The sequence below is a fragment of the Ostrinia nubilalis genome, chromosome Z (assembly GCF_963855985.1).
Source record: "Ostrinia nubilalis chromosome Z, ilOstNubi1.1, whole genome shotgun sequence".
NCBI classification, from domain to species: Eukaryota; Metazoa; Arthropoda; class Insecta; order Lepidoptera; family Crambidae; genus Ostrinia; species Ostrinia nubilalis.
In genome coordinates this window covers 23825408-23853132 of record NC_087119.1, presented here as the reverse complement: position 1 = coordinate 23853132, position 27725 = coordinate 23825408, and the positions used below count along the sequence as shown (strand labels likewise).

General features: G+C 38.0%; 1 protein-coding gene across 1 annotated transcript in view; it reads right to left on the bottom strand.

Moving 5' to 3' along the window:
- The window catches only part of LOC135086718 (calpain-C), a 321338-nt gene that overhangs the window by 24393 nt on the left and 269220 nt on the right, over positions 1-27725 (bottom strand). Inside the window, exons 3-6 of the mRNA XM_063981497.1 lie at positions 13540-13609; positions 9832-9943; positions 8931-9071; positions 668-839 (exon numbers count right to left, since the gene is read on the bottom strand). Coding sequence (XP_063837567.1) covers positions 668-839; positions 8931-9071; positions 9832-9943; positions 13540-13609 — 495 coding nt within the window. The remainder of the gene's footprint in view (positions 1-667; positions 840-8930; positions 9072-9831; positions 9944-13539; positions 13610-27725) is intronic.

Sequence of the window (27725 nt, the reverse complement as noted above, 5' to 3'; positions counted from 1 at the left end):
ACAAAAAAATAATCGTTCAAATTGATTTATAATCGGCGGAGATATTGCGTATAAAAAAGTTCATCCCCAATTTTCCATCCTTGGGGGTTGTTTTTTCTATTATTAAATTTAAATGGGACCACCCTTGAGGTATTACCTATACGCCGAAAAAAGATTTGTTCAAATCGGTTCATAATTGGCGGAGTTATCGCGTAACAAACATAGAAAAAAAAAAAAAAAAACATACGGGTCGAATTGAGAACCTCCTCCTTTTTTGAAGTCGGTTGAAAAGGAGGAAAGAGGGGAATAATTTTTATTTCGTTTGTTTCAACCATAGAACCGCTCAACAAAGGCTTCTCACACAACTACCCATTCGCGCTGCCCGCATTCAAGTGCTTCCCGTGACCTTGATCAGATCGTTGGTCCACCGAATGAGAGACGTTCCTAAATTACATCTTAAGGACAAAGCACACTTATCCACCCCGAAACGGATCGCAAATATCGTAATCCCGTTCTGCAGCGCACACTTATCCGCACCGTAACGTAAATGCCTCGCCTCTCGGCATTTACGTGGGATTACGCGATCATGGGATCGCCACCCAAGAACTTTTCTATCCCAACAGCCCGTGCCCTACCGGAATAGAAGCAAGGTGTCTTCCACATACAATTGACTTTTGTTCATACTTACAGCAGGGAAGTGGTGAGCAGTGACCACACTGGTGGTGGTCAGCAGGTTGGCCAGTGACGCGGCGTCGGTTGTCTCGGCGCCGGGAACCACTGACTCCGTGATACCGCCGGTCAGGTCTGCCAGCCCGTCCAGCAGGCTGCCGTACTTTAAAGCCTCGTATGACCCGTGCAGTCTGGAAAGAACAGTTTGTTTTTACTTAGAACTTGCTGTTGCTCTAAAAATACTATACTAGATCAAATACTTTGTTTTTAGTTATAGATTAAACTAGCGGCCGCCCGCGACTTCGTACACGTGGACCTCGTTTTACCCCCGTTAGATATCATGTTGATAGATGGCGTTTCACGGCATGAATATTTACGAATGTCAAAAACAGTAGTTTGTCCAGCGCTGTAGATTTTAACCAAGACAATAGATGGCGCTTTTTAGACGTCATATTTAATTACTGAAATTAATTTGTCACATATCGTCATAAATTATAGTCTATGTATGTTAATCTGGGTTATAAACAATAATACTATAAAGTTTCAACAAAATCCGTTTAGTAGTTTTTGCGTGAAAGAGTAACAAACATCTGGATGTTATGTCTGAATGTCCAGACATCCAAACTTTCGCCATTATAATATAAGTAGGAAAATGATTTTTGTTTTCAACTACAGTTCGCAGTGTTAGGATTATAAGTCTGGATTTTTCAGGACGATTGTCCAGAGTGCAGTGAATTTTTAGACCCTTTCCGGAGTACAGCAGTAACTTTGTTAACTTCTTTTACCCGGGTTTTTTCGAGTTTTTAATTTGTTAGAATTTTGGGATTGGGTCAAAAAACATTTCTCTCTTATTCTACTACCGTTCTAACTGTAACCACGAGCGCCATAAGTATTTGTAGGTAAGTATTTTGTGACTAAAATGACCGGATTCTTTTTGAATGAAATTACAATTAAATGCAGTTCAGTTTAACTCTTAATATTTCTTCCAACCTGTCTAATACCGAATGCTATACTTATGTAGGTATTATGGTGATATTAAATAGCCTAGAGCTCGCAAATAACAAACAAATATTTATGTGCCTACGCACGTAGACTGTTTTGACTGGGAATGTTGTTGTTTTTTTACAATTAAATAATCTTTGACTTATTTGAATGTCAGGCATTTTGATAACGGGATTATTTAATCTCGTTATTATTTTTAGCAATCAGAATGCATATTTGCTAAAATTGTTAGCATACCATCATATCATAAAACATAACCATCCTTCTGTCGCAGTCGGGTATTAAATAGGCAAGAAGAGAGAGTTACTATGCATACTTAGGTGGTGCCTTTGAACTGTGTCTTATCGATTAAAACTTTTTTGACACTTATAATAATTTTGAAGACAAGCTTAATTTAGCTAGCGAAAGACAAGTCATCAAATAAAAATGTACAAACTAAACGAAACACAGTCGCTTAAAGCACAACCTATGGCTCAATAGTGTGCGTTGCAGTATGTAGTTTCATACAAAGACTACTGACTGCCTCGAGTTGATACGGTTACGATCCCTTTCCGGGTTGATAAGTGTGCTACATCCTTAATGTGGGCGCCACAGCCCAATGTGGCCCAATGTTGTCGGGGTCGGTTGGACTGGCCTAATTGAGATCTGAGGAACTCGGGTGCGTCCCCGCCTCCGGACTATTGTGGTGGTCCAATTAAAACAAATTTTCAATTCAATTATATTTTTTTGTTTTGAGATAACAATGATCATGATGTAACACAGAATAATTAACTACTCGTAGGCCTCGTAGCTTACCGCGACATTAGCAGAATTATTTCTATTAAAAAATATTGTACAAAAAATCGTTCTCTAAAAAACGAATGAAAAGTTCTGAGGTTACAAACATAAAATGCAGTTTAATTGAGAACCTCCTCCCTCCTTTTTTGAAGTAAGATATTATGTGGGCTAAAATTATGCCACAAAAATGTTGATGTGCTTCAATGTGCTTCAAGCAATGTCTGGCCTGATTCGCGCGTGCTGCAGTTGCTGCACTCGGCAACAGCGCACTTTTCAACGTCCGAGGTCGTCCATCGATCGATCTAGCCTTCATATACGTTCGGCCTAATATATCAATCTATCGCCTTCTTTTAAAGTATTGCAAGTCTTTAAATTATGTACATGTGAGTAGTAACAGCTGTAAGAAAAATCTTGACGATCAAACTCAGAAAAAGAACTTGAAAATATTAAAGGGTTGAGCTGTGAAAAATCAAGTTACTAACGCTATAATCTATCTATCTATATAAATAAAAATGAATTGATGTTCGTTAGTCTGATTAAAACTCGAGAACGGCTGGGCCGATTGAGCTGATTTTGGTTTTAAAATGTTTGTCGTAGTCCACGGTAGATCTAAACGGTGAACAAATACGCGCGCGATATTGTTTTTCTGTGACAGACAAAATTCCACGCGGGCGAAGCCGCGGGCGGAAAGCTAGTACAAAATAAAACTATGGTCATAATTATTTTACAATACTACGAGTATGAGACTAATTCCCACCGCTGCAACTCCTGTGTAGCTAGGATCTACAGCATGACCGCCAATAACAACCCAAAAAGTGAAGGTCAACTTTGTCCCAGGGAAAAGTTAACTGTCATTGGACCCCCAACTATTGTTGTGACATGTTGGCTTTTTACGGCCTTGTCCGGCCAAATATTGTCTTGTCCGGCCTGTCCAGCTTTTGTTAGGCTTTTTAATTGGCTTGCCGCGCCAGGCGAAAGTCTTCTTCTTCTTTTATTGATGGCGATGAACTTGTGCTTTTTCGCAGGTGAAAGTCGAGCCACAGAATAATATGAAGCGCACGCAACAGGATGTTGGGCAACTGATGATACGATGACAGTACTCACTCGAGCTATGACACTAATTGCACCCAATCACAATCACAATCTGAATAATATTAAAATTAATAAACTGCCAAACGCTACAAACTTACATTCGCAGTTAGCAATTATGAAAGAGCTTGTCTTTTCACTGAGAAAATAAGATTGTTCTTCGTACTTAATATTTTAGTAGAGATAAATTCTTTAGCTGTAAGATGCTTTATGAACAAACAAAATAAAATAAAATCAAGGTAAAAGGACAGGAAATTGTTGCAGCGCATAGTTTCTACGAATAGCAGGAGCCAATAAAAATAAGAAAATAGAGACCAGAGTTAGTGCCTTCGCCTACAAGATTTTTTTCATATTTTTCCGTTTTAAAGTAATTTTTGTTCATTCAAACCTCTCTGTGACTGGAACAAAAAAATAAAGCAGGGTTTCATTTAGTTGCAGTCGAGTTCAAATAAACAGAAAACATTTTTCAGTTTTATACTGGGCTATAGCATAGCATGCCATAGGAAAGAGCGGATTGTATATCCTACAATTTAGGTTATTTTTTTTTTTCATTTTTATTAACCGACTGCAAAAAAGGAGGAGGTTATATGTTCGACTGTATGTATTTTTTTTTTCTATGTATGTTCACCGATTACTCCGTCAATTGTGGACCGATTTTCAAAATTCTTTTTTTGTTCGATAGGGTACACTTCTGAGGTGGTCCCATTGTCACCAAGTCAGGATCTGATGATGGGATCCTAGGGAAATCGAGGGCAACCCTCAAATTTTATAGGCACGTATATCGTTTTTCAAACTTTTTCTTAAGTTATTCAAGTATTTGCTCCTGGAAATCATCATCTCACATTGATGAGCTGATGATAGAAGGTAAAACTCCTTAATGCTTAGGAGTTGGAGGATAATTCTTTTAATTTTATAGATAAGTATAGTTTCTAAAGTTATTCAAGTGTTTACATCAGATATTCATCATCTCATCATGATGAATTGGTCATGGTAGGTACAACTCCTTAACGCTTTGGAGTTGGGGATAATTCTTTAAATATTATAAGTACAAATAGACCAACAGTTGTATTCTTTCATGTTTTTAAGGTGGGCTGACGGTTTAAGGTCTTTTTAGGTTTCCTATATGGTAACCTGTATTTTGTAGGGAATATTATTTACACTAGACATGAAGAATATGGTGTCAATGTACTGCCTACCTTCAGTGGTAACATCAAGGTGATAATTAGTTAACTAAAAAGCAAGAAATAAGTAAAATTTTATAAAAAAAAATAAAACCGACTCCAAAAAACCTACACTAAAAAGTAGAAAAATAATTACTAATTTCCTACTTATTTATTAGGACGAATTAATATTTATGTAGGTATACCATGATTGATACTTTTGGAGTCGGTGCAGGCAAACTTTACATGTTTCATAATCTTGGCACCGACTCCAGAAGTATCAATCATGGTATACCTACATAAATATTAATTCGTCCTAATAAATAAGTAGGAAATTAGTAATTATTTTTCTACTTTTTAGTGTAGGTTTTTTTTACGCAGCTTTGCCGTTCGTATAATTATTATTTACAGATTTTAATCTGCCTAGCACACACAGTGGTTCGATATATCTATATCTATATATTATGACATAGTAGACATAATAATTCCTTACATTGTAAGGACATCGAAAAACAGATAAAGAAAATGATTGATTTTACTTATACCTTCACTCACAGTAGGATTATACTGAAATTATGGCAAGTACCTAAATAACGTGTTCTCTAAAAGTGTTTATTAAAATAATTAACAAAATAAATTATTAAATCCTGATAAAGCCTATTTTTAGAAGTCAGTAATAAAGCTCTTACGCTCACTCACGTGTCCTTCATTACCTATTAATTATGAAAGTGTTTTGACAAACATTTTAGCCAGTTAACAATACCTACTTACTACAAGATATATCCTTATTTTTAGACGAGAACGAAGGCGAATAAAAACGGGTAAATAAGCAAGGGTGGCAACTGGCAACACACATTACAGCGGCGTTGCACGGGACGGCTGGTGTATCTGTCACCGTAAAATTGTGAATTCCGTCAGATTATAATCTGACGTAGTTAATTTACAATCTAACCTAACCTAACCCAGTGTTAGTTTACAATCTAACGCGTTATATTATAAACTGACAGAGTTCACAATTTCACGTTGACATATCTACGCAAAGGGAAAACTTTAACGCCTCCACCCTCCCACGCACAGTGCACTTATCCCCCCGGAAAGGTGAGGCTGCACAGTGTGGGTGGCCCCCCCATCCCTCTACTCAGCCTCCTATCCTATCGATTCTCGGATTTTCATTGCGAATATTGTTGCAACATTTCACATGAAATGAAACATTCTCTATTCAGTTAGGAGCGACTGCGATTAACGCTCAAATTCAGATTACAAGCGAGCAGTCCAGATGAGTTAGCACCTTCATCATCATCATCATCAACAGCCCTTTACAGTCCACTGCTGGACTATGAGCCTCCTCCACTATAGTGGAGGGTTTTGCCATAATGAGAGGGTTAGCACCTTAATTAAGAAAAAACTTAAGTCCTACTTGTTGCTGGTGTTTGTAGGGTTACCAAATGTCAAGATTATGCCCTGTTAGATACCTAGGTCTACGGCCTACGGCTGAGTTGCACCATCTCACTTTAACTTTGACAAACGTAAAAAGTCTGTCAAACTCCAAACAAAAAGCACCGGTTATCGTTATAGCAACTAGCAACGGTTAAAGATAGGCGCCTAAGGCTGGGTTGCACCATCTTACTTTAACTTTGACTTAAACAAACGTCAAAAATCTGTCAAAATCCATACAAAATACATCGGTTATCGTTATATTTACGGTCAAAGTCAGGTGGTGCAACTCACCCTAAGGCTAAGCCTAAGCCTAAGGCTGAGCTCCACCTAATTTTTTATTTATAACCTTAGACATTTTTTCCCTCATCATGATTTTAGTCGGACTTGGAATTTAAAGGGTTATTTTGCCAGTTATTTTAAACAAGTTTTATTTTAATAAAACTGAACATATTTTCTTAATTACTACATCTTACTCGTAAATCGCATGGTGAAGAATGTATTCGCGTTCGTAAGTTTTTTCAGGACCAGGATTTTCGTTAAGATTTTTTAACTATAACTTTGATATGAATCAACTGGTAGCCCTAGTTGCTGGCAAACATCGATTCTATCTTGTTATTTTCCGATGGAATTGTATTGTAGAGATCCCAATTGCTCAGTGAAGCGAATACTAAAGTTAAGGTAGTTGTCCACTATTCGATTCCACTCGAGTGCGAATAAGAGTGCACTCAAGCAACTCTATTTAGAACTCGCAACAGGTTTTCTAGTAAATATAATGAATACACCATTTGGACTGTAAATTTACAGTCAAATAAATCCAAATCTTAGACAAACAGTCCAGTTAAGTAGGTCCAATTTCGAGAAAGAAGTCAATCGTCAAATCCAACTCGGCTGGGCAGCGTTCGCGGGAAGCTTCGCGATATTCTCACGTCCGTATACCGCAGTGTCTCAAGACAAAAGTCATTTACCAGTGTGATGCCAGTGATGATACGGATCTGAGACGTGGTCGCTTACTATGGGCAATGGGCCTCATAAGAAGGCTCAAGGTCACCCAAAGGGCGATGGAGCTATGCTCGGAGTTTCCCTGCGTGGTCGAATGAGAAATGGAATCGGTAGGAGAACCATAGCCCGCAGAATCGCTAAAATCAAGTGGCAGAGGGCGGGGCACATAGCTCGTAGTGCTGAAGATGGCTGCTGGGGCAGGAAAGTTCTTGAGTGGCGACCACGAGCCGGAAGACATGGCGTGGGCCTCACACTAGGTAGATCGACGATCTGGTGAAGGTCGCGGGAGGTGCCTGGATGCGAGCGGCGCAGGACCGATCTTTGTGGAAATCCTTAGGGGAGGCCTTTGTCCAGCAGTGGACGTCTTTCGGCTGAAATGAACGACCGAACGAAATCCAAATCTAAAGGTCTAAGTTAAGTACGTCATACGTACGTAAGTTTAAAATAAGAAGGCGCCGGACAAGACTAGACTATAATAAACTGAACTATTTCCATTATTGAGTATCTATTCTCTATGCGGCCAGACCGCGACCTAGATTTCCTGACTCAATGATTAGTATCATTGAATTTCAAGCCATATTGAGAACTTAGTTTAGCAAAAGAAATCCTATATCGTAGGTTTTCTTTTATGTAATTTTTTGCAGGATTTTAGGAAGCTCTTTTATACCCCAGTAAAATTTTTACCTAGGACCTACTTCTTCAGGACGGTCTACACTGCGCCTCTAGTCCCAAACTAAGCAAAGCTTGTACTATGGGTACTAGACGACGGATATAAACAATGGCGTTAGGCCCTTTACTTGCATGGCGCTTACTTAAACACATCTCAATATAGTGGTAAGTTCATGACTTAATTGTGTGTATTACATACTTAAATACTTTTTTTTGTAAATACATACATATTATACATAGAAGACACCCAGACCCGTCACAGAAATTTAAAATTCATCATTTCAATTTCTGCCCGGCCGGGAATCGAACCCGGGACCTCTCGGCATAGTAGTCCGTTCTGAACCACTACACCAAACGGCCGACAATTTATTACATTTATCTATTATTTATTGAAAGTTTGTTTTTTCATCAAAGTACTTAGGTAGGTACTATTTGTACTTTGAATTTATGTTAATGTATACAATTTTCACATTTATCACATTTACCGTAACATCTATTCATGTATTAAACAATAGGGCAACTTATTACTAACACATAATACTGCCAACTCTATTGATTTGAGATTCAATTCGCTTCTATTTATAGCAATTTCATGTAAATTTTCACTGCCTAGATCCAGTAGAAATGCGCATTTACGCCTGACCTACTTTTCTGGGATGACGTTGGATTAAAGTAAACAGATCACAGAAACTAAAGGGAGATGTAACAAGGCGGCCGGTGTCGCAGCAATATGCCCAAAAACAAAACACAGTGCTCGTGACAGCAATGATGACAGCAGCGACGTCATAATGTAACAGTTTACATTGCTTGCGTAGTACGTAGTACCAGTAGTACTAAAGATTATTCGAATGTTGAGTACTGATACCGCAGAAGATAGTGAGCACATAATAATATTTTGATTACTTTGTGTGTGTGAATTTCTAATGAGACACTGAGTTACGAACTCAGCGCATTAGTTGGCTAGGGATGTTATGGATATGTAGTTTCGGTTAAGAATACTGTTACGGATATAGGAATAATATTATACCGGTTTCGGTTACGGTTACGCATATTTTTTTATTTCGGATATCCGAAAGTTTTGGTTACGGTTAAGGATATCGATATCATCCCTGGTTGGCATCTCTCTATATCTCTATGAAACAGACTTACTTGGCATACGCCTTTTCTAGCAGGGCAGGCCACAGTTGACCCGTGTGGCTGGTCTGCAGAAAGGCCAGCTTTCCGTTGACTGTGGGGAGCCGGTCGTCCACCAATACCTCAAGCCATTGTCCGCACCACCATAGTCTGAACCTGCAATAGTCCGTAATACGATCAGAACAAACTTCTCAACACTGGCAGGGAGGTTTTAAGAAAAGAGCACGCCTTTTTGGGCATTGTACTTACAAAACAGCTCATAAAGGTAAGTAGTAGTAGTAGTACCTACTGATACATATCCTAACATTGTAGGTAATAACTTTAATTTTGCCAAGAAAAGGGGTAGGTATATGTCTGACTCGCGTACCTCCTGGGCATCAAGTTCCGTTTCTATGATGTTTCAAAGCTTAGTAGGTACCTATTGTAGTTCATTTTAACTGAATTTTTGAACTAATCTGTAATTAGTTCCAAGATACTGTTTTGTCTAACACGTTCTTGGAACTAATTATCTACACAATCACATGTTAATTCTTTGTAAACCAACAAAGGAATTTATTTTGCGTTTCTTATACGAAACCCTTATAAAGTCCATATCCCGACGTATTAGCAAGCTGAAGAGGCAATGGGCAGGGCACATAGTGCGCAGAACTGACGGCCGATGGGGCAGCAAGATTCTGGACTGGAGGTCACGTACCGGAAAGCGTAGGACGTCCACCCTCAAGGTGGACCGTCGACCTCATAAAGGTAGCAGAAAGGCGCAGCCCGCTGCTGCAGGTTACACCAACCGATCATTATGCAAATCATTGGGGGAGACCTATTTTCAGCAGTGGACGTCCCATGGCTGAAATGATGATGTAATGATGATACGAAGCCCTAAGTATATTATATCTATTGCCTATTAAGGCTCAGTTCTCACCTGAAGACTCCTGCATAAGGTGTGTCCATCCGCTGGTCAGCTGGAACCACTCTGTAGAACAGCCCCTTGCTGAGGTACAGGACCCCGAGACAGGACACCAGCCATTTGTCTCCTGGAACCAAGCCTCTATGTGAACCAGACACGTGGTACCAGTGGTATACCACCAGTCAAGTTTCTTTGGTTTGGTACCTCGCGTCTTAAATCGTATTGTCGAGCAATAGGCACAACATTAGCATTTCGCATGATGCAAATGGATAAATGAAATGATAGTTATATTCTGCAACGTCATTTAACGTAGAAGGTGTCAGACATCAACGTTTTTACCACGGTAATACTATCTATACAGTATTCCAACTCGGTCATATTTTTGAAATAAATGTCAACAGCCGCTCGGTAGTCAAAGTATGACAACAAGCCCATCTACAGTTAGTACATCTGCCTACTTAGAATTTCTATCTAGTTTTGTGAATGTTTTGTGATTGTCATTTTTATTTATTCAGACAAACAAAATAGGTAGGTACTTTGTGAATGGAATAGGATAAAAATGCGTGTTGTTTTATGATTTAATTTAAAAAAAAAACCACTAAAATCCTTTTGTAACTTTAATATCATACAATGATCTGTTACTTTAATTTCAGGCGGGCGAAGCCGTGGACAAAAGCTGGTTTATACAATATTATTGCACTCACTTAACACCAAATGCGATTGCGGTCAAATACCTGCCTTGTCTAGCATAAAAAAAAATCATTTCAAATCAAACTGACTGAAAATGACAATTTTTGACAGTTAATGACTAGTTTTTGACCAATTTGACCATAAATGACGGTCAGTCAAATTCAATCACTTTAGTTATTTTCAACACTAGGCCACCGACGTTCGCTCGTTCGTTAATGCGGCGCATTTGCGACACCCCTGACTTTTGCATCTCGAGCGCGTCCCTAGATTTGAAGTTCGAAGGAAAGCTCGCGTTTCGTCTGTTTATATGAAGTTACAATACTGTATGATAGGTAGTATAACCGTGTCTTTACGTCTATTTCATACATACAGGCTGTGTAGATGCCTCAGTTATACGGGGTGTTGTTGTCCTAATCACATGTCATTTCCAACGGTACAACTATTGAAGGACATTTTCGCTCTACTGGGTTTATACCAAGCTCACTATAGGCGGTTAGTTATCAGCCCACGCTACAATAGTGGAAGGCAACATTGCTGTGATTGGAAGTGGTTCCATGTATGTGGTCTGTGGTCGAATTCGAAATTGCATCTTAACAGCCAATCTCAGGATCTATCTAACTATTTACCTTTATGGTTTGAGAGATGAGGAACTGGCTACGACAAACACAAACCACAAGGTAATAATAACATACAGGGTGTCTATGAAACAGATCAGGTCTTGAAACAGGTCTGTCTTTCCCAAACACTCGGGCCTTTTTAAGGCGAGAGTGCATATAATACACTCCGGTTGCGGTCAAATACCTGCCTTGTTTGTTAAGCATAAAAAAACTACTAAATCAGATAAATAACATCATCATTTCCATTCGATCTGGACTTCTACCATCAAGTTGCACCATCTTCGAAGCTATGGCTACGGTCTCCTATAAAACGCTATAGCGGTGTACGACGTTAGCGTCAAATGTTTTTATAGACGCCATAACGTACGCTAACGTCGAAGTCCGAAAGAGACCACAACACTACATTTTGTGTAGGTAGTCAGAATTGTGACGAGGCCTACGGCGTGACGCTGTGTACGCGGTCTACTGCTTGAGTCCGTGGCCGAGTCCCCCTGTGTTCGACGCACCCGTGGTCGACGCTCCCGCTCAGATAGAAGCAATTTTTAATCAAATGTACAGTCAGTCACAAAAATATTTATAAACGAATAAATATTTATACTGATCGTACAAATAAATGTTTAATATTATTTTACCATAGTGATACCTAAAAATATAATAGGTTTTATTTACCTATAATAACATGTAAATCGTTTTACCTGATCAAAATAATTGTAACAATCAGTCTTTAAAATAACTCTACTCTCTCTACATTTAACTAACTACAAATAAAAGTTTTAATTATAAAAGTTATGAGTATTTTTAATAAAAAAATAAATACATCATTTGAAATAGCGTCAAACATGCATGGTTTTCGTTGACTGTACTTAGTGCAAAAGCCGAAAAAAATATGATATTAAATTTATTTAAATCGGGGGCTTCAACCACGGGTGCGTCGAATACTGGGGGACTCGGCCACGGACCCTACTGCTGGGTCTTTATAGGAGACCAAAGCCTTTATAGGCTGTAGGCTCGTTATACATACATTACATAGTTTCAGGAGGCTCTCTTATTCACAAACTATGCTTGCTTAAATGAAATAGCAAATCGAACGCACAGCGTTGAATAGAGCTCTTGGATTGGTTCGTGTGTAGGAGACCTCATAGTAATGTTTGTGAATACGGGCGTTTGTGTTCGTGCACACCCTATATGAAGGCTATGCTGTTATTACCAATGATGAAGTGCGAGGTCTGCGGTCGACCTGGGAACTAATCACTAGAAGGATGTTACTGATTCTGAGGGATGCACTTGCGTCCTTATTAATGAAACCATTATACCTATTTGTTGTAAGTTTTAATACATTAATTACTTAAGCCAATATTCAAAGTAATAAGTAGGTATCTAGGTTCGTATTATAAAATGTCATGCGCAGGCGCTTCAGTTCGCTTCTGTCTCAAGTTTTTAATGTTTAGTAATGATTGGATAAGCTTCAGTTTGAGTCGAATTTTGAATGCTGTTTCATAAAACTTTTAGCTAGAGCGTAAAAGGCATTCAGAGAAAATTAAAAAGCTTTAATAATAACATTAATAATGGTTGGCTCAAGGGTCAGATGCAAAAGGCGGTGATCCTCAGCACGGCACGCATTGTCCGGAGGTTCCTCAGCCTGTGTCAGCTCAGCTTGAGCCCTGCTCCGCTGCCAGCGGATAATCTAGTTTTAAGTTTTTTTTTTATAATGTATTTTTACTTTTTTTTTGTAATTTACATTGTAAGATAAATATTTAAAACTAAGAAAGAAACATGAATAAAGAATATTAATAATAATTCGATCATACAAAAAATTCCGCGCTAATTATTTTTTTTTATGGATAGAGACAGTCACTAAATCGCGTTACTTTGTAGAGCCAATCAATGGTCAAGATATTTTATGCGAAAGCATCTGCCATCATACATGAAATTCTTAACTAATTACTGTATAAATCCACTTTATTAAGAAATTTATTCAGCAAAATAATAATTACAATCGCAATGCATTTGTAGAAACACAATAATTAAATGTAAGATACATAAATAGCTAGTATGAAATTAAAACATACATTCGCGCCAATGCTTGACACACTTATTGCTATTTAATTAGTGTATTTTACACTGATTCCTTGTGCTCAGACAATAAACCGCTACAAATATTTGTGTTATGACTTATGGCGCAGGTACACTATGTAGGAATTTGACCGAGCAGAAGCGCGAGCACGCACGCCGAAGTATGGGCGACGCGCAGCAAAACTAACTGAAGTGTGTGTTTACACAATGTCTCGATCAATTTCCAGCATAGTGTAACTGCGCCATTATGTTGCTAGATACTTGTACACAATGTAGTATCCTGTTTAGTGGAGAAAAGATGTTTCCAATGAAATCGTGATAACTACACGTGTGGAAAACTCACCAAGTTTCCCGGGAACCACGTCGAATGTGTCGCAATTGTCTTGTACAAACGTCGGGTTTGTGTATATTTCCTGCAAAGAAAATATTAACTATGAGTGAAATACAATAAACACTATCTTATATCAATTTATCTATAGGTAACAAAATTATTTCGCAAATAAAGATTTGATTTGTTAAACACTGAGAAGTTTAATGCTTCTGTTTTTCTCGAAAGGAGAAAAGATTAATTTGTTTACTAAACTATGATTTTCAGATTAAATAAGTAGGTAGGTAGGTACGTATAAAATAAAAGCAATTTATAATTTACTAGCTTTTCGGCCGCGGCTTCGCCCGCGTTTAATTTTTCGGTTTTTTAAATAACCTATGACACTCAGAAATAATGTGGCTTCTTATTGGTGAAAGAATTTTTAAAATCGGTTCAGTAGATCCCGAGATTACCCCTTACAATTTAACAAATATACAAACACACAAACTTTACCTCTTTATATTAGTATAGATGATAGATGAAAACGGGGAAAGGATTAATTTGTTTACTAAAATTATTAGATTAAGGATTGAACTTGAATTGTTTTTTATGAAAACGCGTGTAAGTGTAGGCACGTGTAGGCAAAGGCAAAAACAAGTTTTTAACTGGTGTTGTTAGAACAGTAAGGCTGAGTTGCACCACCTAACTTTAACGGTAAATATGACGATAACCGGTGCTTTTTGTATGGAGTTTGAAAGATTTTTGTCGTTTGTCAAAGTTAAAGTAAGATGGTGTAACCCAGCTAAGTTATATGAACGTATGGCCATCGAATATTTTAATACTGATTTGTTTTCACGCTGTCTGAACTGTGTCAGTGCATAATAATATTATTATTATGCGATGTGGAGACAGACTCATTTACAACTCGTCTAAAGCTATTTGTTATCCCCATTTGACCTCAATATCACCTGAAAGATAATGTAATCATACTTATTTACAAAATAGGTCTAACTACTAGTATTATATCTGTGCCCAAACTTAGTAAAGCTTTTACTATGGGTACTAGACAATGGTATATCTATTGTTTGTTACATACTTACTTAAATACTTTTTTTTAAATACATACATTAATATTATAGATAGAAAACACCCAGACGGATCAAACAAATACATAATATGTTCATTCACAAAAATGTTTGTATACTCGTACTGTGCGTGAATCGAACCCGCGACCTCGGCATAGTAGTCCGTTACGAAGCATCGTATGTTCTGGCACTATATTTTATTCATATTTAGGTGTACCAAATATCAAAGTAACTGAAAATTTGTCTGCCTGTTGCAGTTTTATGACTGCTAAACTTTTATGAAGATAATGTAGATTGGACCTTGGCAAAAGAAAACTTTCAGGGGCTGAAACAGACGAAGAAACTCCTAATCCTCAATCTACAAATCTATACTTAATATTATAAATGCGAAAGTAACTCTTGTCTGTCTGTCTCGCTTTCACGCCTAAACAACTGAACCGATTTTGATGAAATTTGGTATAGAGATTAGTTACTGTTTGAGTCCCGGAAAAGGACATAGGAAAGTTTTTATCCCGGTTTTTGAAACAGGGACGCGCGCAATAAAGTTTTTCGGGCGGAATGCTAGTTAGCTAGTTTATTATAAAAAGTTGCGTCTAATATTTTGTGCATATTTACCTACGTACTAGGTAGGTATCTGTGAAATCCATAACTATTGATGGTAGGTCTTCGGCTACGCGATGGAGGATGGAGATAAGTATGCTATTAGTAAAGTTTTAAAATGTGTGTTATAAATTGTGATGTTATATTTTATTTATTCAATTGTGTGTTATATTTTAAGTTGGAACCAAATAAAAGTTTTTTTCTTTCTTTCTTTCTAAAATGTTTTAAAAAGTATCTACGAATAAAGGTCGTAGCGCACTTATCCACCCAGAAATGAATCGTAACCGTATCAACTCGAGGCGGTCATTCTTTGTATGAAACTCCATACTTAACTTACTGCAATCTGCAACGCACACTTCCGCACCGTCGTAAACGCCTTGCCTCGCGATTGTAAAAAGGCGATGACAACTCGCGAAACACATCAAACAGAGAATGGGCAGCAGCGCTCTCTGAAAAACATCAATCTTTTAAACTGCGATCTCCAACCCGCCTGCCAAGCGTGGAGATTAACTATGGCAAAATCCTACACTATAGTGGAGGAGGCTCCATAGTCCAGCAGTGGACTGTAAAGGGCTGTTGATGTTGATGATGAACTCGCGAAAGGCGATACGGTGTTGATCCTTTTCCGAATTGATAAGTCTGCTATGAGCTTTAGCCAATAAAATAGTAAATTCCAAAGCAGACGCTACATTCAGTGCCAAACTCGTTTCGAAGGCTACCGGAGATAAGAATTTCTTCGGCAGACGTAATACGAGTATGCATCGGCATTCGGCTTATTCGTGATATTGCTACCTAATATTTTTAAGGGTTCCGCACCCCAGACGGAAAAATATAACTTTTATCCATTCGAAAAGCAGTTTTCAATTTCAGGCTTTTTTCAAGAATATCTGGAAATAGTTTGGATGAAAATCTTTGATAAGGTGAATCTAAAAACAGATTTCTAATCCAGTACTCAAACTCATCAATCAGCTCCAAGCTCCAAAACTCGAGCCTTTGCGCAGAAATGTTTTCGAGTGGCGATCACGAACGAAGGTTGCAGCGTGGGTAGTAATGTAATATACTTACCTCCCACTCGGTGGAACGATGACCTGGAAGGTTCCTGGTTGCAGGATGCCGCTGGCTGCAAGTGGTAGAGATCCGGCTGCTGTGTTCTTTAAGGAAAGTCCATGTCCAACAGTAGGATTTAAGAATGTAACAGCTAGAGATCTTAAATTATAAAAAGTAAATCTATAAATTGGTGTGCAATTTGCGGTTGTTTTAAGTTTTTTACCAAATTAATACAGTCGTTTTGACAACTTTCCACTCTGTTCAAATCCCAATAATTAGTTAGTAGCACCACAGGGCCGGGGGCGTAATCACATAGAAATTCAAATCACTGATCAATAAAACTGCGAGGAAGGTTGCACGTCTTATTGAAATGTAAGTATTCGTTCGTTAATGTGTTTCGTAAGTATCGCACTCGTAATTCTTCTCAGCATCGATGACAAATGATGTCCCGATGTAATAGAGCAAGCTGAAAAAGGCTTTACAGGACACATCCCATCACACTTTCCTGCAACTGCAACTCTTTATAGCTAGTAGATCCTGACTCCAATGAAACCCAACTAATGAAGCCTGAGTAGTCTCGGGGGATAGCTAACTGTCTTTGAACCAGAAGAATTTAATCAGAAGAATAATGAGTTCGAAATATGTGAAAAAGGCTTACACAACAAATAACAAATAATTTTTATTTGATTAAAAGATGCTGATATACCTACCTACCCAAGTAGCAACAGATTATCTTCATAAAGCATTGAAGATATCTTGAAGACTAGTAGCCTAATTCCAGCCGTTGTCTTGGCCAAGACAATAGTCGCACTCAAGAAATCTTGAAGTTATGCCCCAAGAAGCAAAAAAGGGCACAATCCTTTGGAAATCACTGAGACAGAGTTAAGACAACGCTTAAGGCAGACTTAAACCCGAATTAAGAGTGTAGTTTTAAGAATAACTAAACAAGTACTATATGATATCTTGTAGTATGACTGTAGACAAGGAAATAGAGTTGAAGATATCTTGAACACTTATTTAAGACTAATCATTATTTTTACAGCTAAGGTTTATTTAACTTCATGAAGAACTATGTAAGACACTTTTTATTAAAGAGTAAATTTAATTTAGAAAACATTATGATCTTTAATACTAAATCAACTTTAGATAAAGGTTAATGAAAATGGCGATTAAATTATTTTAATAACTAATTTATATTATGTCTAGAAAAGACCGTGGATGTCATTTTTGCATAGGAAATATAAAACGCATTGTGGTTTCTCGTGTGAAATCAATGGATAATGTTATAAAACAGAAGGGCCTTGAAAAAAACCTAATAAGATCAATAAAATATTACGAAATTGTATTGAATAAAGAAAACTTTGAGGTTATAAAATAATATTTTATTTTATGCAAACGTTCTTAGACATTTATGCACCTAGAAAAAGTGTAACAAAGACGTACTTCAATTTAACTGTCCTCTTGTTATGATATTATTGGTTAATTTCTGATTTATTTTTTGTTACACATATCTCATAATGGCGATAATTCTAATTTGTCTTAATGTAGCAAGAGTATAGAAGATTTTGAATTTGTAAGTTTAGTGAAGAAAGGATTGAGTCAAGTTATACTTTACATAGTATTCGTTTAGAAACATTAGATTTAACTTACACTTAAAATTCACTTGATGAAGTATTACTTAAGTGCATAAGGTATCAAGTAGATCTTTAGTTTTATTTAGTTAAAACTAGATAGTTTTCATTCTGTCTTAGTCTTGCTAAATTATTGGAGCTGCTATACATTAGAGAACAATTCATTTACTAACTTATTTATGAATTACATGATTTCTCCCTCGACTTTGTCCGTGTGGAAGTCGAAAGTGGTTGTAATAGGATTTTAATTGGTTTTTACGTTTTTAGTTTTGTTATAACTTAAAGGGGAAAGTTCGGTAAATTGTACGGGCGGGTAAATTGCACCACCTTCATATTTCGTAAAGTATTCTTTTAAGTCTGTAATTGCAACACTCAGCGATAAGCAATTAAATTATGTAATTTAATATCACCTTTTATTATGATTTATGCCGTGTTACATGACGTATTTTATTGTGAAAAGTTTTTATTTAATTGTTTTTTATGGAACTTTTAACAACTTGTAACTTTGTTAAATTTAATCACACAGTGTTGAGAAGCGTAAATAAGTGGGGATTACAATTATTAGAAACATTTTTCGGTAGTTATTATGTTAAGTTTTTTTAAAAGTACCTACTGTCACCTAGTTAGTTAAATTGTATAATATCATGTTGTACCCAACTTTACCATACAATTTTGTAAATATTTTAGACAATATTTTAATAAAATATCATATTTTGAGTTTACTTATAATAGCATAATTTAGTTCGCGGGCGACCGCACGCATTTTGTATCAAAAATTAATACAATAAGCTAGCGCAGGTGCCCGCAGCGGACGCACGCTGCGGGCTAGGGCATGTAATATCGGAAGGTTTTCAATTCTTCTGTATTGGATTCCGATATTAGATCACAATATCGGAATTCCGATATTAATATCGGAATTGAGTTTATGAGTTAAAAATTGAATATTTGGTTATATTCGTAACATTTCTCGATTGTATACAGTAAAGTAATAATTTTAATCTAAATCTTTAATTTGGTACAAAACAGCACCTTTTAAAATTATAAAATTGATTATTGAAGTATTTAAAACCATTTTTGTATGCTATGGGTATCCATTGCATTTGGTTACTGATAATGGGCCAATATGGACTTGCAAAGAATTTAAGTGTTTTTGTAAAACAGTATCAAACAAACTTTTACTCCTTCAACCAATACTGGCGGAACTATTTTTGTAGAGTCATTCAAGTCACATGTTAGAAAAATTGTAGACAGTAGTAAAAAACTTGAATATGCTTGTAATTTGTTCCTTTTTGATTACCGTTGTACAACTCACAAAACCACGGGCCATCATCATCATCATTTCAGCCATAGGACGTCCACTGCTGAACATAGGCCTCCCCCAATAATTTCCACAAAGGCCGGTTGGTGGCGGCCTGCATCCAGCGCCTCCCTGCTTTACGAGGTCGTCGATCCACCTTGTGGATGGCAGTCCTACGCTGCGCTTTCCGGTACATGGCCTCCACTCCAGAACCTTGCTGCCCCATCGGCCGTCAGTTTTGCGTACTAGGGCAGAATCACTGGAAGACCTCGGCACAATGCTCGAAGACCTTAATCTAGTCTCCCAACAGGTAGACCTTCGGATGAATTTGGACCAAACGAAGCTTATGTCAAATGTCCATGTTGCGCCCTACCTATTTTCGGTAGGGATCTCGATTCTCGAGATTGTTGACAAGTATGTCTACCTCGGACAAACGATTCAGCTAGGTAGATGCAATTTCGAGAAAGCGGTAAATCATCGAATCTTACTCGGCTGGGCCGCGTTCGGGAGACTACACAACATCTTTTCGTCCCAAATACCTCAGTGCTTAAAGACGAAAGTCTTCAATCAGTGTGTGTTACCAGTGACGATATACGGCTCGGAAACGTGACCTCTCAAAGCTGTACAGCGTACTATGACGAGGGCTGTGCTTGGTGTGGTGATCTCGTAAAGAAACGAGATCGAATTAGAAATGGGCAGGGCACATAGTACGCAGAACTGACGGCTCATAGTCCGATTATTAATGTTTGGAAGGGAGTTGAGATGTCGTTTTTGATTGCTAAGACCAAGTACGGCAAGTGCTAAAATTGTTTTAAAACAAGTTAAGTTAACCATAAATATTTGCAGTGGGACAAAAAGTGATGGTGAGAGAATTTATTTATTTATTTATTTATTTATTTATTAAAGACGCAAAACAGATTACAATTAAGGTTTCACAAATTATATAGCACGTAAGCTTATGGACTAAATTGTAACCTAACAACATGCATCCTATAAAGTATAGGTTAATAATGAATGTTACATCAAAACTTCAAAAACTCAGTTTACATTTTACGTTTTACAGAAAATTAAGATGTTAATTAATATAATATTATGTGTGTGAGAGTGAGAATAGTGAAAGAGGAAAATAAGATAAGATTGTTAATTAAAAATGGTAGCGATACTCCTTCGAAAGGCATTTGGACTAGACGTAAAAATGTCGATGTCCGGTTGGGCCAGTACGGTGTCATTGTAAAGGCGGCACATTCTGACGACTGGGTTGTAGTATGATGTATTGTTACGGAAAACATGAAGAGAAAAAAGTTTAGGGTGATGATACCTTCGAGATCTGTATACGGTATTGAAATTGAGGGATGATAGTATAGGAGGGGAGTCGATGAGCGAGTTAACAATCTTATGCAGAAAGATTAGTTCACTACATTTACGTCTCCCCTCGAGTGAAATCATATTGAAATAATCTAATCTGACCTGGTATGAGCTCAGTTTGCGATGGAGTCCCTGCCTAAATGAGAGCACACGTAGAAATTTTCTTTGTACGCTTTCAATATGCTTTGTGTGTATTGCGTAGAAAGGTGACCAGACAATAGCTCCGTATTCCAAGTTACTTCTAACCAAGGTATTAAAAAGATGAATAAGACTCCGGGACTTTTTGAAATGTTTAGATGCTCTCAGTATGAAGCCGAGGAGCCGAGACGCCTTATTACATATGAAATCATAGTGTTCCCTAAAGGTCAGCCGTTCATCAAAAATTACCCCCAGATCTTTAGCTTGACTGCGGCGCATTAGGATTTTATCGTTTATTTTATAGTCAAAACTGATTTTATTAATTTTTCTAGTAAAAGTTACTGCAAAGCATTTTTTGATGTTAAGAAACATTAAATTACTGGTACACCAATGAGACACCGCATCCAAGTCACCTTGCAAGGATCGGGCGTCCTCGAGATTAGAAATAGTCGAGTATATTTTTAAATCGTCAGCGTACAATAGACATGGGCACTTCAGGTGGTTGATAAGGTCATTAATAAAAATATTGAATAAGAGTGGACCCAAATGAGACCCTTGGGGCACTCCCGACGTTACAAATACTGGCTCAGAAATCTCACCCTTAAGGGCGACCAGTTGGCTTCTGTTGGATAGATATGATTCGATCCAACGGAGCAATGACCCGTGAACCCCCATCGATTGCAGCTTTGAACACAGTATTGCATGGTTAACCTTGTCGAAAGCTTTTGAAAAATCCGTGTATACGGAATCGACTTGAGTATTTTTGGCAAACGCCCCACACAAATAATGTTTATACTCTAAGAGATTTGATACCGTAGACTTCTTCCTAACAAAGCCATGCTGTTTGGTCGATATGAGAGGATGAACATGTGAATAAATTACTTCGTATACGATCGATTCAAAGATTTTAGAAAAACATGATAATATACTGATCGGTCTGTAATTTTCACATTGTGTTTTGTCGCCGTCCTTATGAATGGGGATCACATGAGCAACTTTCCACGCATCAGGAAAGAGTCCCGAGCAAAGTGACTGATTGAATAAAATACAAAGAGGTATAGACAGTTCCTCAGCGCACTGTCTGATGACAATAGATGGTATTCCGTCGGGTCCAGGGCTCTTTCTGATGTCTAAGGTCTTGAGTTTCCTTTCTATTTTGTCAACAGAGATTACCATTGTTGAAAGACTAGAGTTACTGACAGTTGGAGTCAAAGGAACAGGCACACCACTGTTGTTTTCATAAACCGAGCAGAAGTACTTCGAAAATAACTCGCATACACCCGAGAGATCGGAAGCCTGCGACCCAGCGTAGTTCATGACGCGAGGTACTGTGTTGCACTTGTTACGTTTGCCATTCACAAAAGCCCAGAAGCATTTGACATCAGAAGTAATCCCATTCTCAATCGAGTCAACGTAGTCCCGATAACATTTGTTAATTAGTCGCTTACACCGAGCTCGCAGCAGAGAGAAAGCATCATAGTCGCGCGGATTTTGGTATTTTTTAAATAATTTGTGGAATTTATGTTTTTCAGCCAAGCATTTTTTTAGTGATGAGCTAAACCAAACAGGAAACCTATTGCTAGTAACTGACGTGAGAGGAGTATGTTCTGAGATGATTTTATCGAGAGATTCGTAAAATACAGAAGTGTTTTCATTTATGTTGGCAGAAGATAACAATGTTTCCCATGGAACCTTCTGAAGGTCAGATCTGATACGTTCAAAGTTGCTCTTGTAGTAATTTCGGCGCTTTGTAGGCTTAAGAGTCCCGGGTGAAGCGTCGGGCGTGTCCGAACTCAGTGTGATCTCCAGAGCTGGATGATGTCGGTCTAAGTTACTTAGTGGGACACACTCTGAGACCCTGAGGCTATCCTGAGTGCTCAGAACTAGATCCAACTGGCGGTTATTTATATTGCCCACCCCGTTAAATTGGTAAAAGCCGCAGAGGGTCATGGTCTCGAGTAAAAGATTAGATTTATAAACCGATACAGAGGAAGGAGTGAAGTAGTTAGTGTTTGGGTGTTGAGTCCATTGTATGTTAGGCAAGTTATAGTCGCCAATACAAAGAAACGCCTGGCCACCACCGGCATTAAGAACAATCGATTGACATTTTGTGTAGAAATTTATAAGAGTCTCGGCAGAAGTGTACGAAGGAATGTAACTGAGACATATGTTCAACTTAGGATGATTAACTAAAGTCGGCTCTATTGTAATCCAGATGTCTTCGAGGTCAGTTTCCCAAGATGATTGGCGAATAACGTCGTATGATTTCTTAATAGCTAAGACTACACCACCACCCTCCGTTTTCTTATTACTCGAGGAACATCTATCCCGACGAAATACGTTATATCTACAGTCAAAAATTTCACGATCGGAGACGCTATCGTTTAAGTTGGTTTCAGTAAGACAGATAATATCGTAATTACAGTTTAATATAGTTAAGTATAACTCCTGTAACTTAGATCTAATTCTATTGACATTTTGATACAATATTTCCATGAAGAATAATGAAAAAAAGAACCTATTTAAAATCTAGACAGAAAGGTAGGTATACAAAGTCAATAATTGTTTTGGCCCTCAGACCCCACAGAATTTCCCGACAACTTCAACAGAAAGTCCGAGTTCCTGATTTGTACTGCGCTGGAGGTATCATTCTTGCGGATATAGATCCTACCGTATCTTACCCATACATACTTATAGTTATTACTTTGAGCAAATCTTCTAGTTTCAGCGTGCAGCTTTTTCATTTCAGGTGATAGGTGTTCAACCACGTATATTCTGCCTGCACTCCCAGCATCGATCCCGAGGGAACCGGCGCTGAGCGGTGAGTCGGGATGGTTTTTGTTATAACGATGTGCAGACGATATGATAAGATCACGTTGTCGGGGGGAGTCCAAGGTGACAAGAATGTTGCGGGGACGTGCGGAGCCGGAGTTCATTTTTGCGACACGACGACACGCACGTATTGCGGAGTCTTCTATATTCGCGTTTACTACCTCGCAAAGCTTTTTGAATAAGGATGTTACATTTTCGTTTTTAATTTCAGGGACTGCCTGAATTTCGATGTTCAGACTGCGGGACAGGTTCTCCACACCGGACAGCTTAGCCTCCACATGCCGAAGTTGTTTTTGCAAGTTACAATTCTCTCTCTCAAGGTCCCGAATATTTTTAGTCTGTTTGTCCAACTCTACCTTGAAGTCCTTCTGCTCAGCGCTCAAGTAATCCGTCGTTGTTGTGAAGTCCTGCTTCAATCCAGTAACTGCTTTGGTTGTTTCAGTACGAACCATTTCCTCGATGTCGGACCTCAAGGCAGAACGGAGGTTGGTCATGTAATAAGAGAGAGCCGTATTCAGCTTTTCGTCCATCATTTGGCTAATCTTGTCCAAAGTAATAGACGAGTCCAGAGATTGAGGAACGCCAGGTACCCGAGCTCCGCTCGACTCCGATGTGTCGTGGACCACCTCAAGGGACATATCGAGAGATTCCTCAAGCGGCTGATGTCGTCGGACCGGGGTGTTGCAGTTGCTTTTAGTACGTCTGGTAACGTTTGTGCAGGCGGGGCATACCCATGATAGTAGGAATTCCTCAGACAATGAGGCAAATTGGCTACTTTTTATATTTAGGCACTTATAGTGGTAATCAAATTTACATAATCGGCAGTGTAAAAAGCTATTGGGTTCAAGCGGGCAGCGGCAGGCGTTGCAATTCATTTTTCATACAATATTTCTAACACAGGTTGGTCAAGTTAACTCCCTCCGGCGGTGTGATCGAGAAACACTTGAGGCCTTGTAGCTTACTAGCGCAATCAATATTTAGCAATGAAGATTGACGATAGATGGCGTTCTACAGCTAAATGTGCGGAAAGTGCGCAGGCGCGTTCAGGTGTCGCTAGTTTCCGATAGATGGAGTTGGGGTGCAGTATCGGTATACAATGATTATTAAGTCCTCGAACAAATGTCATTCACTCACTTCTAGTCGGTCACGAATCCATATCTATGGTCACGAAAAACTTTGACAATCAGTCACAACAACACAGCTGTGATACCCTCAGATCCCGAAAAAGTTATCATCATCCAGGTTTTAATTCACACAAAAGGGCTTGATTCACTATCGGAGTAACTGAGATAACACTAGATGGGGTAAGTCGCGGTACAAGGAACGCGAGGCAGTCATCTGTGTAGCCGAAATGTTGATTTAACACACACACACAACTCAAATGTACTGAGCGATTATTACGCGGCTTTTGTTGTTGACGTCCGTCGATAACATTCTTCAGGATGATGAAATCATTGGTCTTTGCCAATCATGTACTTTGGGCTTTGTGGCAGATTGTGGCGCGTTTAAACGCTTTGTTTAAAATCTCAATTAAAACCTTTATCTGATTCCGATATTACGATATTGGGTCGCTCAATATCGGAATTGTAATATCGGATCTCGGATTCCGAGATTCCGATATTACGAGATTCCGAGATTCCGATATTCATGCCCTACTGCGGGCGTGCACTACCTTGAATTATTAATAGGCTTGAATGGCGTGATCCTGTTTTATCGAAATCGTCGTTAAGTGTATTTTTTCTCAAAATGTACTAATTCTAGTAAAAAATTAACTAACTTAATCTTCATAAAACTATTTTAGGACAATGGTCTTTAAAAAGTCCTAAGTAAATCTACGAATACTTTATTTACTTTGCAACACTAAAATAATACTTCGTCTATACTATTTAGTATTAAGTGAGCATACAAAAAATCTTACTTTAGTTAAACAAGTTTTTTTTAACTTAAGCTATTATAACTAAAGACTAAATTATCTAAAGAATACTTAACTTGGTTTTGGGTATTCTTAATTTGCTTAAGTAGCGCTCGATGAAGAATATAAAGTCTTAAAGAAAAAAATCTCTATTCTAAGTTTATTTGGTTTTAGCTTAAGTGTAAATTTAGATAGTAAGACAAGTAAGATTTTGCCATTAATACCAATTGCTACTTGGGTATTCCTTAGTTTAGGTATCCATTAGTCTGAATTTTTCCCGCTACTTCTTTTCAGCTCCAGCCGATATATTGTGTTCCCGAAGTTACCACTACTTCGGGACAACATTTGTCCAGAAGAAGGGGTAGGATATCATACGCTGTATTTAGAACGCAAAATGCCTTGAAGAGGTCAAGTAGACTTATAAAGAAGTGGAATTGGAATTTGAATCTTGTCAGGATTGTAAACACAGTTAGGTATGTATTATTACCTTATTGTGATATCCGCAAATGTGCCATATACCGTTGTTACTTTGCATATTGATTTAGCAATGGTAGGTATTCTTGATCTTAAATGGTATTTTATTCGTAGTCAGGAATTCAGTGGGCAGAGAGTAGGCCGCTCACGGTCAACGTAAGCTGGCGGCCTTCTTCCAACTAAAGCCTTTCGATTTGAAAGTATCATCACTATTAGTCCGTAAAAATATTCAATAAGGATTTGATCTTTTTATTTAATAGCTATCAAATGACTGTACCTACCCTGTGTGTACGAGATCGAATCAGAAATGAGGAGATCCGTAAACGAACTAAAGTCGCTCACATAGCCCGACGGATTAGCAAGCTGAAGTGGCAATGGGCAGGGCACATAGTACGTAGAACTGACGGCCGATGGGGCAGCAAGGTTCTGGTGTGGAGGCCCGCGTACCGGAAAACGCAGCATGGGACGTCCACCCATATGGTGGACCGACGACATCATAAAGGTGGAAGGCGCTGGACGCAGGCCACTACCAACCGGGCAACATGGAAAGCATTAGGGAGGCCTATCTTCAGCAGTGGACGTCCTATGGCTGAGATGATTATGATGATTTATATTGTTGTTATAATATTATTTTTTTAATAAAAGTTGAACTTGAGATATTATTTTAATTGAAAAGTCAAGTACTCCTAATGTACCTACTTACCTACCTATTTGAGGTATAGTCCAGTCATTTAAGCTTAAATTAGGTAAGAATCTCGGAATTCGAGATACCCAGCTGTAAGTCTGTAAATACTTGTATATTGACACCCTAAAAGTTGTCTCAAAACCTACATATGGTAGGGTGTAAGCAACTATTAAATTTTAAGGTCAAAGGTCACAAAAATCGGTTTTTTGCGCTTTTTTTGGAAATATCTCATTTCCTATGGGTTTTTTGCTATTTGTATTTATTATCAATATTGTAGAATATAAAATTCTCTACAAATTTTGTTCAAAAAAAAGTTTTTCTACGGTGAACCGTTTTCGAGATAGAGGGCGGAGAGCGCGCGGTCACCGCATCACTTCAGGTCAACCGGTGCCTCCGGTCAAAAACGCGCCATATACCTACTCGTATAGTTGATGAACTATCGATAAATCAATTATTATAAATATTTGTAAATTTTTATTAACTATAATATTATGTTTTATCATTTTCTTCATGCATTAAATCTATATATATTCAATAATACTGATAACCGTTTACTAAAATTAAAAAATAATTAAGAGAAAAACTTAAATCATAATAGGTATAATTGTTTTCCCATTAATTTATTTCTGCACGCATTAAGTGGTTGTGACACAACTTCTGCGCTTTTTAAAAAGGGAAAAAAAAAACATTTTTTAAAGTTTTTGAGAAACTGTTGAATTTGGATAAACTAGCTGCAGCATTTGAGGAAGAAAATTGTTCGGACCCAGAGATTATTAGAGAGTGGAACTCAAACCTTATTGGCAGTCTATAATGGTCCAAAATCTGTGAAAAGTCTCGATCATCTTCGTCATAATAATATGCATTACGTCAAGTCTTAAACTAAATAAACCTGTGCAGCTTTCAAATATTCCACCAACAAGTGCAGCTGCTCATCAATATTTCAACCGTGTATATTATCAAGTTCAAACTTGGTTAGGACATGATTTGGAACCCCAGGTATGGGGTTGGGCAATGCGAAACGATTTTCTGGAGCCTATCATGACAATTTTACCACCTGCTCCAGAAGATTTGCTAAATACAATTTGATGCGGTGACCACGCGCTCTCCGCCCTCTATCTCGAAAACGGTTCACCGTATAAATTTTTTTTTTAAACAA